At 36.3% G+C, this 17,833-nt stretch overlaps 1 protein-coding gene across 14 annotated transcripts in view; it reads right to left on the reverse strand.

The window, feature by feature from the left end:
* CHD9 (chromodomain helicase DNA binding protein 9) overlaps positions 1-17,833 on the reverse strand; it is a 94,353-nt gene that overhangs the window by 37,463 nt on the left and 39,057 nt on the right. For 12 of the 14 annotated variants that reach the window (XM_080551863.1, XM_080551860.1, XM_080551864.1 and 9 more), the window contains 7 exons: positions 16,292-16,629; positions 7,036-7,147; positions 3,428-3,574; positions 1,967-2,035; positions 1,825-1,880; positions 1,154-1,271; positions 553-639 (listed from right to left, as the gene is read on the reverse strand). In XM_080551863.1, the coding sequence (XP_080407989.1) occupies positions 553-639; positions 1,154-1,271; positions 1,825-1,880; positions 1,967-2,035; positions 3,428-3,574; positions 7,036-7,147; positions 16,292-16,629 (927 nt within the window). Of the gene's footprint in view, positions 1-552; positions 640-1,153; positions 1,272-1,824; positions 1,881-1,966; positions 2,036-3,427; positions 3,575-7,035; positions 7,148-16,291; positions 16,630-16,781; positions 17,401-17,476; positions 17,789-17,833 lie in introns of those variants that run through there. The other 2 variants (XM_080551854.1, XM_080551855.1) reach the window with 2 other exon arrangements.

Below are 17,833 nucleotides of genomic sequence, written 5' to 3' on the forward strand. Positions count from 1 at the left end.
TTTTTTAAAACTTGCATTCTTGGCCTGTAATAGCTTTCCAGAAGAGGTACACTGGGTAACAAGGGTTCTGATAAATACAGAGAAAAAGGTTCACTGATAGCCACACTGGTGGCTATCAAAAAACCTCTAAATCACTGATTGTCAAAAGGATAGGGATGGAGTTAGAGAGGAAGAAGGTACCACCACTGGACATATTTATGGCCTGCCTTCTTGTGATTTTTCCAGCAGTGATCCCTCATCACTATCAGAGACATGACTGTACATGGGATCAGTCTTTTGTCTGAACTCACATGGTTCTTACCAAAACTTGCATTTATATCAATAACCCCCTAAGCTTTGTTTACTATTATATATTAATACTAATAAAAAGAGAAGCCATTATACTTTGTGATTTCTATTCCAAAAACATGACTAGCATAGGAAATGATAAGACTGACATGGCTCATTAAATTTATCTTCAAAGCTTAAAATCATGGAAACGTTACTCTGAAACCTGCTAGAAATACAATTATCAGAGGTGCATCTTCTAGATTTGCTTTAGGATATATTTACCTCACCAGTGTCCTTATCTTCACAGAGAGAGACTTCTAATACCCGGTCTACTTCAACGTAGTCAGGATTAAAAGGTTCTTCTTCCATCTGCAATGCAAGATTAATAAAATTAGGTGAGAGGCCAAAAAAAGCTGGCATTTGCTGAGACTTGGTCTCATCATACACAAAATCCAATTGGGTATGTATGAATTCGATAGTTATGAACTGAGGCTTTTGCAGCTCTCCCCTGCCGTCACCCTTTTCAAGAGACAACTGGCACTGAAGAAGAATCTGACATTATGCAGATTCATTTAGGCATGAAGTGCTCTCTTGGAAGCAGAGAACCTCGCCATGCTAAAATATCCCTTCCCTCCTTATCACTTAAGTAGTTACCCAAATAATCCTCTATTTAAAACACGCAAGTCAGGTTAGCTCAGTGACTCCAGGAGAGTTGCTCTTAGAATTATGTTAAACAAGCCACCTCCTGCTGCAACCCAACACCCAGTCCTGATGGCTAAACTTCACTTTTCAGCATTCAGTTCTTGTATTTTAAAAACTAATATTAATCACAATTTTGACAAGGAAAAAAGCAGCTTATTTTAATTGCGTATTTCATACTCACATCTGCAAAAAAGTGAGCTCTTTGTGCTTGCCTTAGTTTGAACCGTTTTATTTTCTGCTGGATTCTCTTATCCTTTAAAAGCTGCTGTTCTGTGGCCCACTCACAGTGGAGATAAGAGCTAAAATTACACACATTAACGTTAATATATTAGTGTAAGCCAAAGCTTACTATTTATTTTTAACACACAGTTCAAATAATATAGTTCATAAACCAGAAATTCACTCAAATAAGAGACTATTTTATCATTTAAGACAGAATTCACTGTAAAGATTAAAGATTTATTCTTCCAAATAATCATATTACAGCATCTAGTTAAGGTGGCATATCCAAAGAACTCTATGGATTCCTAAATCTCTTTCAAGTGATCTGAGAAGAAAATCACGCACATTTAACATGAACTTAAATAAAGTTAAATAAAGGTCTCTTAGAGTACCTGACACTCCAAAAACATGTGAATCCAGAAACGCCTAAGTTACATTCGTTAGCAAGAATCTAATAAAATTAGTCATGTAGGTAAAATAAAAGAAAATCTTAAAATTTTAAGTTGACAAAGAAAAATGTGAAAAAGAGAAAACCGTTCACAAGTAATCTTCAAATAACGCAAAACTTTAGTACATGAATATGGTCCTTACTTTAGTCAACAGCTTCAGTGAAACAACTCTAATACTTACTAGTTCTTGTATTTTACAAAAAACTCTTCTGTTTCTACAGTCATCCCTGCAGATATCTAGAACAGAAATTTCAGGGAATTGTAAAATGCTGAAGCAAAACCCATTTTCAAATATGCAATTTCATCCAATGACAATCACTTACTTCTTTCTTTATTATCCTAGAGGATAAGATTTTGTCTACAATTGCTGCATCTTCTTCACTTGGATTCTCCTACAAATGTAGAAAACCCATGACATCATTATAAATAGCAGTAAATGCTCCCTCTTCAAACCGATCAGGCTTAAAGGCTTCATCAGCACCAGTGGCTTGTTAGAAGATCAACAGCGAAGGCAAATAGGAGTTTTATCAGTAGCAGTCTCTACCATACTGGTAGACAAATTTAAAGTACAATGAATATTACTCCTTCAACATAGACATTTGTTTAACGGAAAGGCAAAAGCAGATGAAGATGATTGTCTTTATCTTAGATTAATATTTTATTACTACTATTTAGGCCAATAAAATATGTTCCCATACTAAACCAAAATATTTTTCTTAGGATGCAGGAGGTTAACTTCCAGATGTTTATCTTAAAAGGAAGGTCAATATCTATCCAGAGAGAAATGTAAGTAAAAGTTCAGTTCATCTTCCAAAGACCAGACGACTCAGTGCTCACCTGCCATACACACTTATTGTGCAAGCAACAGTGATTCTGATGCTTTCCAGAAACAGACTCACTCTGTATGCCCCGTTAAATTAATCTGATACAGTGAACATACCCTGAGCTTCATTACACAGAGATGGAGAAGCAAGAACTCTAGCAGACAGGTTAAAAATTAGTAAAGTGAAAACCTTGTAGCATAATACGTCAAGCATAGATTCACTCTGAACACAGATAACAGAACTATGCTGTGGAATCAGACAAGGTCATGCCTGTGAATTCCAGCAGGGCTTAGGTGTGAGAAAGACAGTGGATTATTTAGCTCTGCTAACGCTCAAGCTGTGGTTCCAGAGACAGTGAGCCCATGTTTAAAGGTTGCTTCCATTAAGGTCAACCTCCCTCCTGTCCGACTTGTTCCCAACCATAGTATCTCCCTTACAGCTCGGACATTCTTTCAATTGTCTCAAAAACACTTTTATTAAATTTACTTCCTGCCACTTTATTTACTTGGAATCGTTCAACTCCAAGTTCAAGTGCCAGAATTGGCACAAGTTAAACAGTAAAGTGTGAACCTGAGGGGAGAATGAGGAAGGAAAGGAGCACCCTTCTTAAAGTCTTGCTAAGCAGAGGTCCCCATAGGCTCAATTAATTTTATGTTTTGGGAAGTCATGATAACAGTAGTGCACAGCTTTATCCTGTACCAACAAAGTATAACACGTGACTCCAGTCATACCTATCCTTTGTCTTACCTTTACACTTATCCCTAACTTCAGTTAAGTCAGTAAATGCTTTTAACAGAAAAAGAAAATGGTTCTAAGTCATTTATTTCAATTCTTAGGACCTTGTCAAGATGTCACATTGAATAAACTATAGATTAGTAATAATAATTCTGAGCTTTATTCACTGAACTCCTTGAGACAACTGGGCAGTTCCTACTACTGACCAAGGTAGATTTTACTTACCACAAATAACTGTAAAGGCTGTTCAGCAGGTAAAGGAGCTGAATTCTTTTTGATTTTCACAGAAACTTTAGCTTCTTCTTCTGACTGCTTTCCTTCTCCTTCTTCAGCATACTTTTTCCGTTTAACTTGACGATTTGATCTTCTCTTCTGCATGGAGTAGAATAAAACTAAGAGGCTTTACCAAAAACTTCCTTCAACATGAACTGCAAGTTTCAGGGTTTTTTTAAGCAATACTTCAGCTCTATCTAAAATCAATGGCCAGCATCTGATGGAATACATCAAGCATGTGAACCACAGGGTAAAGTAGCAGCCAAATCCTATTTTGGACCAATTAGACTATTTTTTTTCCCTAATGCTTTTCACAGGAACATTTGATGCTTTTATTTTTAGCATTCAGAAGCAAACACAGATCAATAATTTGAGGGTGGGTGAACTAAACTGACACATAATAGATTTCCCTTAAGAAAGCATCAGTATTTCAACAGCAGTTGAAACAGTAAACAGCAGAACAGCTGTATGTTCTTGTCCAATTCAAGAATCTCAGTGAAAGATGCAAAATATGCTATCTCCATTAAACAACAGTAATATGAAAATTAAGAAGATATTCAAAAACAGTAAGAGGAAAGATTATTAGATCTTGTTAGTCAAATTGTTGATCAACTCTGATTTGATTGTTAATAGCTTGTTTCTTTATTCATGTTTTTCTCCTCCACTTTGATCAAGCTTATTTATCGCAGCATTTTGCCTACTCAGCTTTTTCTCTATCTTCCACTCTTGTTTCTGCAAGTATCTGAGGACAACAAGCTCCAACTGGAGAAATAATGTTATACTATATTAAAGAAATCCTGTCTAGGACAGTAATTTCTTCTCATCCCTCTGTTTAAGCTTCAAAAACTTAGATTACCTTCAGGTATCCTCCTTTCCTTGCCACAGTACAAATTGATAGGACACTGCATGTTTAAACATAGGATTGACTTGTAAACCTACTGCATAAATAGTGATAGCAGGATCACAACAGTCAGTTAACAAACAGCCACTAACATTTGAAAACATTGCAATCCCCTTTAAAGAACTGACCATCACAGAAATAAAATCCAAGTAGAATAGCTTATATTAATAAAATTTATTATACTGAGCTACACAGAAAGCATATTTTTGTTTAGGAAAAACCACTGCTGGTTGCAGTATACTGCAGTAACCAGCTGGAAAAGAAAAATTTGCGGATAGACCAAACCCCAACATCCTGTGGTCATACTGGCTTCTGCAGAGCAGAAATGAAGTAACGGTATGATTGCAGCACAGGAACTTTCTTCCTGTTAAATTCAAGCCTTGGTCTGGCTGGTCTCCGGTAAAAGATGTTTCTATACTTTAACAACTATTTGAGAAATGTTTTAGTAAGGTAGAGAAGTTGTAAAATATATACAATACAGTAAACATCAAAGAATGAGCATCAGACCATTCTTCTGTAGAAGCTAATTGTGCATAAAACAGTCAACTTTCCACAAGAAAAACAATCAGACTAGCTATTCATCGATAGTAAGTGTGCATGGGGGACAATTTAAGGCAAAAATAAACTTCAGATTTAAACAGACTCTAAGAATGTGACATTATAGTTTCAATCAATAATACTCTGAAGAAAGTAGGCAAGTTTTTATACAAACTGCTAGTTAATAGAAGCAATGCAAAATGATGCACGAATTAAGAACAAAAGGGTTAAGAACCAGGTTCCAGTTTTACTCATTAAGTAGTTGTTGATATTTTATTTAGCCTACTGAGTCATTAAAATGCATTTTCAATCCTTTTCAGTATGTCTTCTCTTAATTTATGAAATGATTAACAAAACATCAACAAACCTACATTCTCCAAAGTATTTATATAACCTCTTTTGTTTGAAAGAGGCTGTATACTTCCCTGAGCTGAGAAGTATGGCCATAAAAATGATACAAGGAACAAAATAAAGTAGTACTGCACATTTTTCCAACAAATAAATCAACGTACTAAAGGAATATACTTAGTGAGAAACTAAACATACCAAATGAGTTAGGGAAAATTACCTAAAAATACACTAACCTTCCCCACCTGGGTTGAAATAGAAAGCTACTGGCAATAGGAAAAGAAAATCATGTTCAAATACTAAACAGACAATGAATTAAAGCAGAGACTGAAGTAAAGCAACAGATGTCTTTCCTGTTATGCTTCTCCGTAACTCTTGTAGGTAGGCAGAGCAGTGTTACGTGACATTCTGCAGCATGATTTTTTGCTGTCCCATTCCACCCGTCAGTATCTCCACCCTCTGTTCCCTTCATACAAGGCTCATATAATACTAAAAATCAAATAGCTAAAAAAAACTTCCAAAACAATAACCAAAAAGGAATGAACTTCAGTCTTTTGTATTAAAGTTGTTGATCCAAAGGATTATATTCACGTGTTTACAGAACTCTATTGGTAAGTTACAGTACTTTAGAACTATGAAACCTTTCACCTCCTCTCAAGTCTGCTAAATGGGCCTTCCACACCAAGACAAATACCCTAAGGAATAAATCATTCCACAGTCTCTTCCAGGTAACCTTTACCTAAGGCACTTCATCATTTAAATTAATAAAAAGCCATTCTTGGAAATGGCTTTGGATCCTCTTCTCCCCAGCATTATCATCTGCAAAATACTAAAGGTCAGCTCTGCAATTCATGATTATTTTCTGACATTGTCATCAGATCACGCAATTAATTTTTACTCAGCAACTTATTATGAATATTGATTACATCCCCTTCAATGAAATTGCTACAGAATAAAAACCTGTACATATTCAGAATGAAATCTTGGGTTTTAATGCTGCCCGCCCAGAGGAACAGAGTTGCAATTCTGTTACTAATCCGCATATAAATAGGGTACTATCTCTTACACAGTCCATATTTCTTTGTGCATAAAGTTTGTAAATGATTAAATGACTATACCAGGGGAATCTATTAAAAAATGAAGACAGAAAAGTTACAAGGGAGAGATGCCAGGAGAGAATGACTCCACCCCTTCAGTTCTCAATCCTGCACTTCCTTCAGGTGCATTTCAGAAGCAACTAGAGCCTATCAGCATACTGAGCATAGCTCCTTCAGATCCAACACTGTAAAAAAGTAATTCTTCAGTTTCTACAGAAGCAGTGCTCAGAAAAAGAGCAAAGTTTGCCACAGGCCTTTTAAATGTTCTCCAAGAGCTGGTATCACTGATAAATGCCCCTTCTATTGGGCAATTACCACATTCTCCTCTTCTTATTACAAAGTCACCCACAGTAAGCATCAGGTCTAACTGCCAATTCAATAGATGAGTACTTACAGTCTCAAATCTACAGACTTCTGTACTGAAACGCAGCAGATGCAAGCAGGACATTGATGTCCCATTACTACAGAGGGATTGTAACCTGCAGGATTCTCTTATTTCAAAAAGGGAAAAGTAGCTGACAATGTGAGGATTGTATCTATGAGCGACACATATTACTGAGAGAAAAACAGTAACTCACTCTATCAACAGAAGTATAATTCTTTGGAGAGACAGGAAAAAGAAAGCCTATAGACGTAAGAGCAAATACAAATTTAAGAGAAAAACTCTGACTGCTTACCTGCGAGTCTTCATCTTTCACTGGCCGCTGCGGAGTCTGCTTAGCATCAGACAATTCATCTGAAGATTCATTTTTTCTTTTCTGCTTCTTACCCAGCGTGATGATTAGCTTTCTGTTAGGAAGAAAATTAAAAAACAGTTCTAAGTGAATGCTATATACTAAGTTTACTTAACTTCAAGATTAAAAACAATGCCACAGAGACTAGCAATTCCATTACCCTTGTTACTATAAAAATCAGGAAGCACCACGCCCTTAAAAAGGAAAAATACTTCTCAAAACAAAAAGCTACAATTGAACACTAGGTATTTCCTACTCATGTGTCTGGGTTTCTCTACAAGTAAGCAGTTATCCAACTACCTTATACTCCTCTATCAAATATTTTATATCTATAAATGAATAACTGAAACGTAAAATCTAACATTTAAACTAACTGACAATGGTAAATTATATAGACAAAAATTGGCATACCTATCATCTGCAGGTGATGACAGTAAATAACTTGCTGAAAATAACTTCTCATTGTAAAACATATCTTTTCTTATCAATATTTAAAAGATTAGCTACAGACAACAATCTAAAACAATTCAAAGCTGTCTGACATGCAAAGCTTGTATGCTTAATCCAGTCATTTAATGGTAAAAGTGAGAGAATTACACGAATCATTTTTGCCTTTAAGAAAATTAAAAAGCTGTATTCAAACCCCAGTAGTTTTATCTCTAAGAACTCTTAGTATACTCTGAGAGCCAACACTGTGCTGAAGAAATTGGCTAAATTCTAATGAAAAACCACCAATTATTTCTCAGTTGAGCTTTAAAGGTTATACTATAAATTATGGTACCAATGTCATCTAATTTGTTTGTATCTAAAAGGTGTCAAAATATTTCTTTTTTCATATTCGAGATGTGCCAAACACTACTCTTCAAATATGTTTTCAGTGGAATAATCACAGAATGATTACAAACTACCCAAAAACACAGACATAAAAATCTGTCCTAAAACACATATTTCACATAGTATCTGATCATCAGCTCTGTGTAACAGAGAAAGAGACAACTGTTCCAGCACACACGTCTCTGCTATTTGTGGCACAAATTAAGCGGCTGACAATAGCTTTTAGACAGACAATTCGAGTTATTTTATGCCAAAGTAGCATCCAACATATTGGCCACCTGAAAAAACACTGATGAGAATGTGGTGGTGGTTGAAACACTTATCTCATTTTTTTTTTTTTGGGGGGGGGGGGAATGTCCAAAAAAAAGAACTATCACATATTTACTAAAACCAAATCAACACTCCAGAAAATGAAAATCTTAATCTACCAAAATATTATGGGTAGGATTAAACAACATGGCTGCCAAAAGATTACAGACAGTTTTTAAAACACTGAACATTTTCACGTTTTCAGTATTTAGCCGCTAAGTGTGGAAAGGTCAAAAAAATAAAGAAAACATTTTCCACTCCCATTTTTTTTGTTTCATTATGAACTGAACAGTGCTGGAAAATGCACGATGAAATTACATTGCAATAAGCATGATCACAGAGCTGCTTGTTCACAGGGCTGCCTGCTCAGAGGGAAATTCTGGTCTTCAAGCCCTTGCTTTTCATTAGGCATCCTCAGCTTGTTATTTAGAAAACACTTATCATAATTGCTGGAAATAATTTCAAGAATGAATACAACGGTTTTCCCACTGTATATGAAAACAGACTCTTTGATTTTTCCCTTGCTTTTCCATATCTAATGAGGAGTTTATTTATGTATTAATACTGTTGGATCCTCAGATATTTGTTAAATATGCTTCTTTCAGGAGATAGGCTTGGATAAACCACTTTCTTCCTCTTTCATCTCACTTTCTTCCACAGAATTTAAAGGTGTTATATCAGCACTTACCAGCTAATGTGCTCAATTAGCTAGTATTTTTGAAAGTAGTATAGACAAGGCACACTGATTGACTTTCTGAACCTAGTTATCCTGAGCTGCGGATACTACAATTTAACACTGATTTAAAGGGAAATGCAACAAACTGGTGGGATAGAATTTGTTGGAAGACCAGCGAACTGACAAAACCATCCCTATCCCAACAAGCTCTAGAGCTGCACATTTGGAGATTGGGAAAACATGAAGAAGCATCAGGAATGCTTCTCCTGCTCTTAAATTCTGCCTGTCGCATCTGCTTCTGACCATGGCTGGAGACAGAATACTAGTCTAGATGAAGCTCCAGGGAGACCTGGTCAGGCACTATTGTAAGCTTTGTCCTTAGGTTATCAGTAAGTGGAACACGCTGGGCTGATCTCTAGCTGTCCCTTGCTGATCTTTTCACTGAAATACCGGACATAGAATGTATTCAGACTATTGAACTCATAATTTGTAGATTATTATTTTTCTCCAATAAATATTCTTTCATTAACTAAGTGCTGAATACAAGTGAAGCTGGACAGGATCTTGGGAGGACATTTGGTCCAACTCCTGCTCAAAGCCAGCGGCAGACAGGGCCTTGCCCTGCCAAGCACTGCTCATCTCCACAGCTGATACGTCCCTGGCCAACCTAATCCAAATCTGGACTCTTTCTACATAACAGTGGGTTAAAATATTTCATAAATGCATGTTGCCACGTTAAACATTTGTACCTGTGCAACCAGGTTCATCCTCGATTCATACCCTAGTGCCTAATATTCTAGGTTCAGGTTCCTTTTGGGTTCAAGCAGCACAGCGTGATGGAAGGCCATGACCATTTTCCTACAGCTTGTAGTGCCATCCACGGAATAGCAGATCTTCAGCTTTAGAACACGGGGCTGTTTTGGGATTACAGACTTCTCTACATCTTTTCCTGCACATTTTTCCCTTCCTTCTCTGTAGCTTTGGTCTCCCTGTGTGCTCACCTCTTGATCTGTCCCTGCAATCTTATAAATATTCCACTTGCCCATCAGCTGTTGTCTTATCTTAATCTTGTATTCCCTACCCCCGGTACTTTTCTTCACATGCATCTTCCTGAAATTTTCTTAACATCTTCTTTACACATTACTGATCAGAACGTTTCATCCTCCATGTGGATACGATGCCAATGAGGAATAATTGCAGTTTCACTTCCTTCTGATCCAGTGCCCAGAACTACCATGCAATTTGGTATCAGAAGTTGCTGAATGACAGTATGGTGCTGAAGTCATGCATTTCTCTTAGTAAAAGTGCAATCTGCTCATATTTTGGCCATAAACTTCAAAAAAATCTGCTATGTGAAAACAATGATTTTCAGAAGCTTGTAAACTGGATCAATTCTGTGAAATTTTTTCATTGACAGAGCAAGTTGCCTTGCCAGTTTATAGATTTCTGCAGGAAAGCATAAAGATCCTTGGCTAAAATCCCTTTTTCCATGCTGAAACAAACTCTTCTGAACAGAAACTATCTATTCTGTTTCTATGAAAAGGAAGCAGCACACTGTAGACACAGAATAAATAATGTCACTCAACTCCATTCCAATTTAATTTTTTCTTGCCTTCTTAAACTTAAAATCTTATTACATAACATCTAGAAATACTGTAGTTTGCTTCAACATGTTTTTCTTCTTCTCTGTCTTCAAAGGAAACCAAAAATGTTGAGAAACGTATACAAATGGAAGAGATTAGAAAGAAGCCATCTGAGGAGCCAGTTTTACTCTTGATCCTTAGCACATAACTCCTAAAGTGATTTAGGTCTCAAAACTAAAAGAAACCATCAGCAAGACCACCAGGAACCACTATTTGAGGAACAAATCTCTGGACAGTGTAACTACTTTCCTACAAATTAACAACCAGTTAGAATCTGGTCCATTCCTCCTGTTTAAGAGCAGAAGAATGTGATGGAAGAGTTGTCAGCACTTTTAACAGCTATAAAATTATGAGAACAATTTTCAAAGCCTTAAAAATATTGAACGTGAGCAAGTATGAAAGAGGAAAAAAAAGGAAAACAGCAAATTTGTATTAGGGGTGTAAGAAACAGAAAGATATTGCTGACTTTGAAAGTAGCATTTCAGTTCTGTTTTCTCAAAATCAAGAAACACTAAATAACTAATCATTAGTATCCGAACAGCCACCTCCCAAATACTTAATTTGTAGTCAAAGCATTTTATTAACTCATGAGTAATAAAATGCTGGTTATCTACATCATTAGTGTTTATCACCAAAAACTTAGCTAAAAATCCTATTTATTAGCAAAATAGAAAGCAGATATTTCCTTGACAAGATAGCATATCCTCTTAAAATGAGAAGTATATTGATGGTATGAAAACAGTTACTCTCATCCTTTTAGCATGTTTAATAAATAATACCAACGCCCTAATATTAGCCACTGTCTCCTTCTCCAAATATATCTCAAATTAGTAACTTGAATTGGAGACAGATTTTTAAAACACTCATCTAATCTTACTTGGAACAGGCAGCCATTTCAAGCTCAGACAGAACTAGAATAATAATGCAAGAGAAAAAACAAGTACGTTGTTTTTTGTTGTTGTTGTTGTTAATAAGACCATATTGTTTGGCACTCAAATACTTTGTAGTAGGTTAGCAGACTTCAGTTTCTGTCACTTAAACCCAACTGGTGCATCAAAACTAGAGTTTGGGAGCAGAGAAAACTACGCCAATGAGTCATGGCTCAATGCAAACACATCCCAGGAAGACGATCGAATCTGAAATGTGTGTGATTTCTAGTCATGAAAAAAGAGGGTTATGATCTGATGGAACAAAGACATTCAGTGACATCTCCTCTACTTGAGCATAGATCATAGAGCCAGCATTTCCCGACTTATATAAAACACAAGACAATCGACAATGTCTACTTTCTAGGAAATTCACTCCAAGTTCTTACATTTAACCTTAAATGATGCAGGATCAGCTACTAGGTGAATCACTTCCTTTTTTTTTTTTTTTTCCATCCCCATGTCTCCTGCTGCTGAGTTTAGAAAGGATTCAAACCATCTTGACAGTACCATATCAACAAGTGATAATATAAAGATTTTTCTACCAGGGTCTTGCGTCCTAAAAAGGCTCTGTACTGTAAAAAGTACATCTGAGACCCATTTCAAGACAATAATATTTACTCATTTGGGTAGTTCACAGGATCGTGTAGGACTTGCTGGATTCATTATTATGCAATTTAAGGGTTAATAAAAAATCAGCACTGTCCTTTTAGCACATGAAACCATACACCCACTTCTGATAACAGGAAACAGTTTTGAACTTATGGGCTACGATCCCCAACTGAACTTTTGTAAATCTAATTCCTATGGTTTGGGGGAATTTATTTAGTTATTTATTTAAAAACAAACAAACAAAACTACCTAGCAATTAAAAAGTTTTAAATATAGTCTAATGATACTGCCTTTTATATCACTAATGCTGAGCTACTGCTTTTAATCAGGACCATGATATTTAATTTTGTGTTTGAGTAGGTGGGAGTACATTGAGAGCTATAAATCTAAATGCCAATCTACTTTCTTGAACAACAGAACGTTTATAAATTCCTAACTCTTCTATCCTTTACATAAAATGCTAAAGGTAGACTTTCGAGTTTAAATATGTATCACCTTAAATGGAAGAACTGGAATCACAAGCAGTTCAAATGCTTGTAAATAAATACAACTTCTATGCAAAAATATTAAGTATTTAGATTTCTAAAACTCAATATGCTTTGCTAAATCAACACTAGATGAAAAGCAGTTCTGCAGTCCTGAGAAACCACTGAAGTAACTTAATTTTTAAACAGTTAGCTTTATCAGTAATGAACGTATAAAGATAACCATTTCCATATCTGGTAATACTAAATACATTATACATGCATTCTTATACTGCTAATAATTTGTCATACACTTATGACACTTTTGGTAATAAAGGAATTTAGTCATTTATCTTCAGCAATGCTTACAGCACAGAAGCTTTACTAATTATTGATTCTATTTCTAAACCAGAGGACTGAAATGAACAAGTCTCGTTTCTTTGACTTCAACAGGTCAGAGGATAAAAAACCTTAATCAGAACCTTTAGAAAGAAAATATAGCCTGCCTAGAAAGTAATTTCTAGTAGTTTATAACTAGTAGTGATCAACTGGAAAGAATTATTGTGGTTTTTATTTTTTTTATATACCTGTATATCTCAGAGGAATCGTGACAGAAAAGGTAAACAGTGAACATGAAGCCTCCAAAGACATACCAATTAATTATGCTTAATTAGGGGGAAAAAGATTAAAATCATGCTGTCCCCGATATCCAGAAACACAGTAGCTAAAACTTATCTTGATCCTAGATGAGGGCTACTTAATGCCAGTAAAAGTTGCATTGCATTGTATTTAAATGCACATTTTTTCTTTTTTCCTTTTTAATAAAGCCTGTTGGCTAGCAGGCCATTTTAACAAGGTCTGTTCAGCAACTAGCGTGCCAGCTCCAGCTCTGCCAGTTCAGCCAGGCAGAGCCTATCATTTTCACAGCTGGGTAACTGCACCTCTCTCAATCCTCCTCGAGAGGAGCGCACGACATGCTACACAGTCGGGACCTAAGATCCTGATTAAATTCTTGATCCCAATCTGCGTACGAGCTTGCTGTTCGAGTACTGGACCAGAGAAGGTACACTTGTGCTCGTATTGGACAGGCTACGTCTGATGCACGAAGGGATGAGAGAGAGATGAGATTAAAGCCAAACAGGAGTCACCTGAAAAATGAGCGTGACTTCACATCTCTCAAGCACTCACAGCTCCACACCACCTCCCAAACACAAAGTTCTCACGGAATTCAAGTCCTCCCATCTCCTTGCCCAATAAAGCACTCAATCTTACAATCTTGATCAAGTATTACTTGAACACAGTAGAACTTTCTCCCAAGATTCAATAGTAGTTTGTTTTATTTTAAGATAAAGGGGAAAATGGATGTAGCAACCCACACATTTAAAATCCTAATACTATTTTGATAGCACAATTTGCAGAATGTGCTGAGATTCATTAAGAAGTATTTTTCTAATAATGTCAGACACGAAGAAACCTTTAGAAAAGGTGTTTTAATCATCTAAAACCTTTATGAATTATTGGATTTCACTTTGTTCTTCCCTAGGTAAATCGAATTTTATTAAAAACCTTGGTAACCACACTTTTTCTTAAACACCTTTGAATAGCCAGTTATAGCCATACTACAGTAAGTGTTCTACTTCCATAAGATCAATAGGTACAATTACAAAGAAAACAGAATCTGGTAGGATTATTTTTAAACAGAAAACAGAGCCTTCTTGCAATTACTGCTATTCAGTATATACCCTGTGGTATACACTCATGCTAAACACTTAGTATTTTATTTATATAAAGATATGTATTTATTCATAAAACTGTAAAATACTGCTAACCCAACATAAAACCACATCAAGCTATTCAGATACAAAAATGAAGCATATGGGCGTCCAGAAGCATTAGATTTAGAGCAGTCCACTAAAGTATATGGAAATTTGGTAGAATCCATAAGTTGTGGCTCTAGAAGACTCCTTTCACAGCTCTCAAATATGATATGACTCCTAATTCTTCACTTATCTGTCCCACATTGTTAACTTAACTTACCCATGCTGCAAGGTAGCATGCTACTGGGGCATTACCCGATTAGACTGGCAAATAACAGGGAGGCAAACCTTCGCAGCTCAATGAAAAATTACACAGAGTTGACTGTACAGAATTAAAGCTGTCTGCCAGCTTCAGCGTACTTGGGATCAACCACAAACATCACTTAAAAATCACTTAAAAATCCAGTTTGACAAATGCCTACTTGTCATTTGATACTACCCTGTGCAGTCTTGAGAACTGATGCAAATTGATGTGCACAGCTAAGCATTTCATGAAGACAGAAAACCGAATGCAGAAGTGTTAATCAAAGGTAAAAGCTCATTTCACTATTCTGACTATAAAGCAGCAAAAATACTATGGGAATTATGTAGCAGATCATAAGGATTTTTTTTCAGTATGTTTTGTTAATTACCTAGACAAATGGCTACAAAGCACCTAGAGCAATTCAGATAAAGGTTCCAGAAACTGACAGTAGCTAAACAACAGTGTGCAAGTTTCCTGGTAAGAAAGACCCGCAAAACGCCTACCTATTACAGAACATGAGTAAATTCAGAAACGTGAAAGGGAAATCAACTTTGGAAGTATATATCCAACTCACCCCCCTTTAAGCAAGACCAGAGGGGTGAAGGGGGAGAGCAGGAGAAGAAGGAAACACAATGAAGTACTAACAAGTATAAGCAGCATTCATTTGCAAACCCTTAAGTAGAAGGGAAAGAAATTAAGACCAGGAAAGTTCAGGTTAAGAATCAAGTTAGATTTAGAGTAGTAACCTTTATACTATCGGATAACTTCTCATGGAAGTGGTTTGTTTGGAGCACACAAGCAGAGAAATAGGCTGATTAAAAGAACATTCATTTCTCCTCCGTATAAATGAAAATATACATATGCATATGAGACATTTAAATATGGACAGACATGCCAGTTCCTACGTCTGTTACTGAAAAAAGGGCATACCATTTCAAACAAAAAATCTAATCGTAGCTAAAATTTCCGTTTCAAGTCCTGACTGACACACTTAACAGTGGAAATCACACTGTTTCCTTTAAAAGTATACTGGAGAACTAGGTTAGCTCTGAAGTCAGGAGGAGTGCCATGTATCGAATGTTCTGCAGCGCCCTAACATCTAACATGTCTTTTGAAGGCTTCTTACCCCTAGGGCATCAACCCAGCTTGATCCAGCTGAGTCTGCAAAACCTTTAAGAGGGCAGATTAAGTCGATATGACTGAAGACTACAAAATACTTAGAATACAAATTTTCCAATATGCACTTTACTTATAATACCCCGTGTGGTATCTGTAAGAATATTCATAGTATCACAGATTAAAGATATATACCAGAATTGATAAAGACAGAATTTATAATATCAGATAAACTTCATTTAGAGTCGGAACCAATTACAACAGTAGGCAAAAAGACACTAAGATACTTTGGTGTTGTTTATACTTCAAAATAAGTATAAAGAAATGTAGGAAATGGATTTAAAACACAAAAGCCATTCCTTTCAAAGGACAGTTCTAAAATGATTTTATCTGAAGAGAAAACAAAGCATTCTTGTTCCTGAACAATAAAGTCCACACATGGACTTAATTAGGAAGAATTTTGTGTAGGCAGCAAAAGGAGAATATTATCAGTAAGCAGTTTTTATTTTAATCACAGATATGCAATCTGAAGAGAAGACAACATTTAAATCTACTTACCCAATTTTTGTTTTCTCTTTAATTTTGGTTGAGGAACCAGTTTTTGGTTTTTTGGTCTCCTTGTCCTTGGGTTTGGTTTTAACTTTTCTACCTTTCTTTTCCTCTTTTCCTTCAGCTGAAACACTGGGAAAGTTTTCAGGACTCATTACTCGTGGAATGTTTCTCTCTCCTCTCTCTTTTGCTTTTGCAATCGCTTCAGATATTATGCGATTTGCCTTCTCTTGTTTACTTTCAGAGTCTGCTTTTTTCTTCTGCTTCTTTTCAGACATTGCCCTCACCTGGGTATTCTGCAACTTAGTATATGATCCTGAACCATCAGTCTTCTTGGAGGAAGGAGGCTGTAGAAAGAGACAAAGTAAACAAAATCCCCTTATTTTAACAATCTGAATATTTCTTAAAAGAAAAGTGTTTTTAATCTAGAATCCTACATAAAAAAATTAAACTGGCAGAGACTTATACAGACACAACAAAGAAGAAATTCTGTTTTTACCACAGAATGGCGTGGGTTTCAGAATAAGTACATCAATTGTTGGTTTTACACAAGCAGTCTACATACTGAAAATCAGGAAAAAAAATCTTCACAAAATTCTCTCCACGTTCTTTCCTCCTCTGTAGTTAGACACACCGATCCCTAACCTTCCAAGCATTCCCATACGTTTGACACAAATCTCAGACATCTCCAGTAGATATTCTTCTCATAAAATCTGAGAAAGCCAAGAACTCCCAAAGGTAACAGCATCAGTATTTCTTCTTCGGTGTGATACCAGGACCACATAGATCTTACGGTAGACATAATATCCACAAGACAACTCAGTGGTAACCAGAATTGATGCCGAACAAAATCAAGATTAAAAAAGACAAAACAAAAACTAAGCCCATGCAGCTCTGTATTAATCCAAAAATACTGCTTTCTGATCATTTTATTTAAATCAACATAGTATATTCATTCGAAAATGCACGTCTTGTTTTTGCTTTTGGGTTTTTAAGCACTATTTCATTGATGCAGGTTGTTTACGCAAAGAATTCAATTCCAAATGAGCAGCCGCTCTTTAAAGAGAGCAGAAGACATGTTTTTGCTTTCTTCCCTCCTGCCCCCGCCCCCCTTTGAGGAATGGAAAGAATTTCCTATTCAAACAGACAAAAAAAAAAAACAACCAGCAGATAACAGTTATGTTACATTCTCACCCGTAAATGCGCCTCTGACTACAGCATGAAGAAAAGCCACCAGGAATTTCCAAACACATTTTCAGGCCAAATCCAGTGCACTTCACTGGATACATTTTCTATACGTGCCTCATCAAAGGCTTAATAGCAGTGCTGCGGCAGTGGGAAGGAGGCAGGGTTTAGGATCACTCTCTAAAATGCCACCTTAAGGCCTACAGGCTATAACAAATAACCGAGACTCGAGAAAACAGCCACAAGCTCAAGATGGCGATGCAGCACGGCTCCCGCAGCAGCAGCCAGTAATAAGGAAGGTTATTCAATCCCATTAGCCTTTTAGCCCAAAGAACCCCTCCTCCTCCCACTCATTCAGGCTTTCAC

The sequence above is a fragment of the Anser brachyrhynchus genome, assembly GCF_964034855.1.
Source record: "Anser brachyrhynchus genome assembly, chromosome: 12".
Taxonomy (NCBI): domain Eukaryota; kingdom Metazoa; phylum Chordata; class Aves; order Anseriformes; family Anatidae; genus Anser; species Anser brachyrhynchus.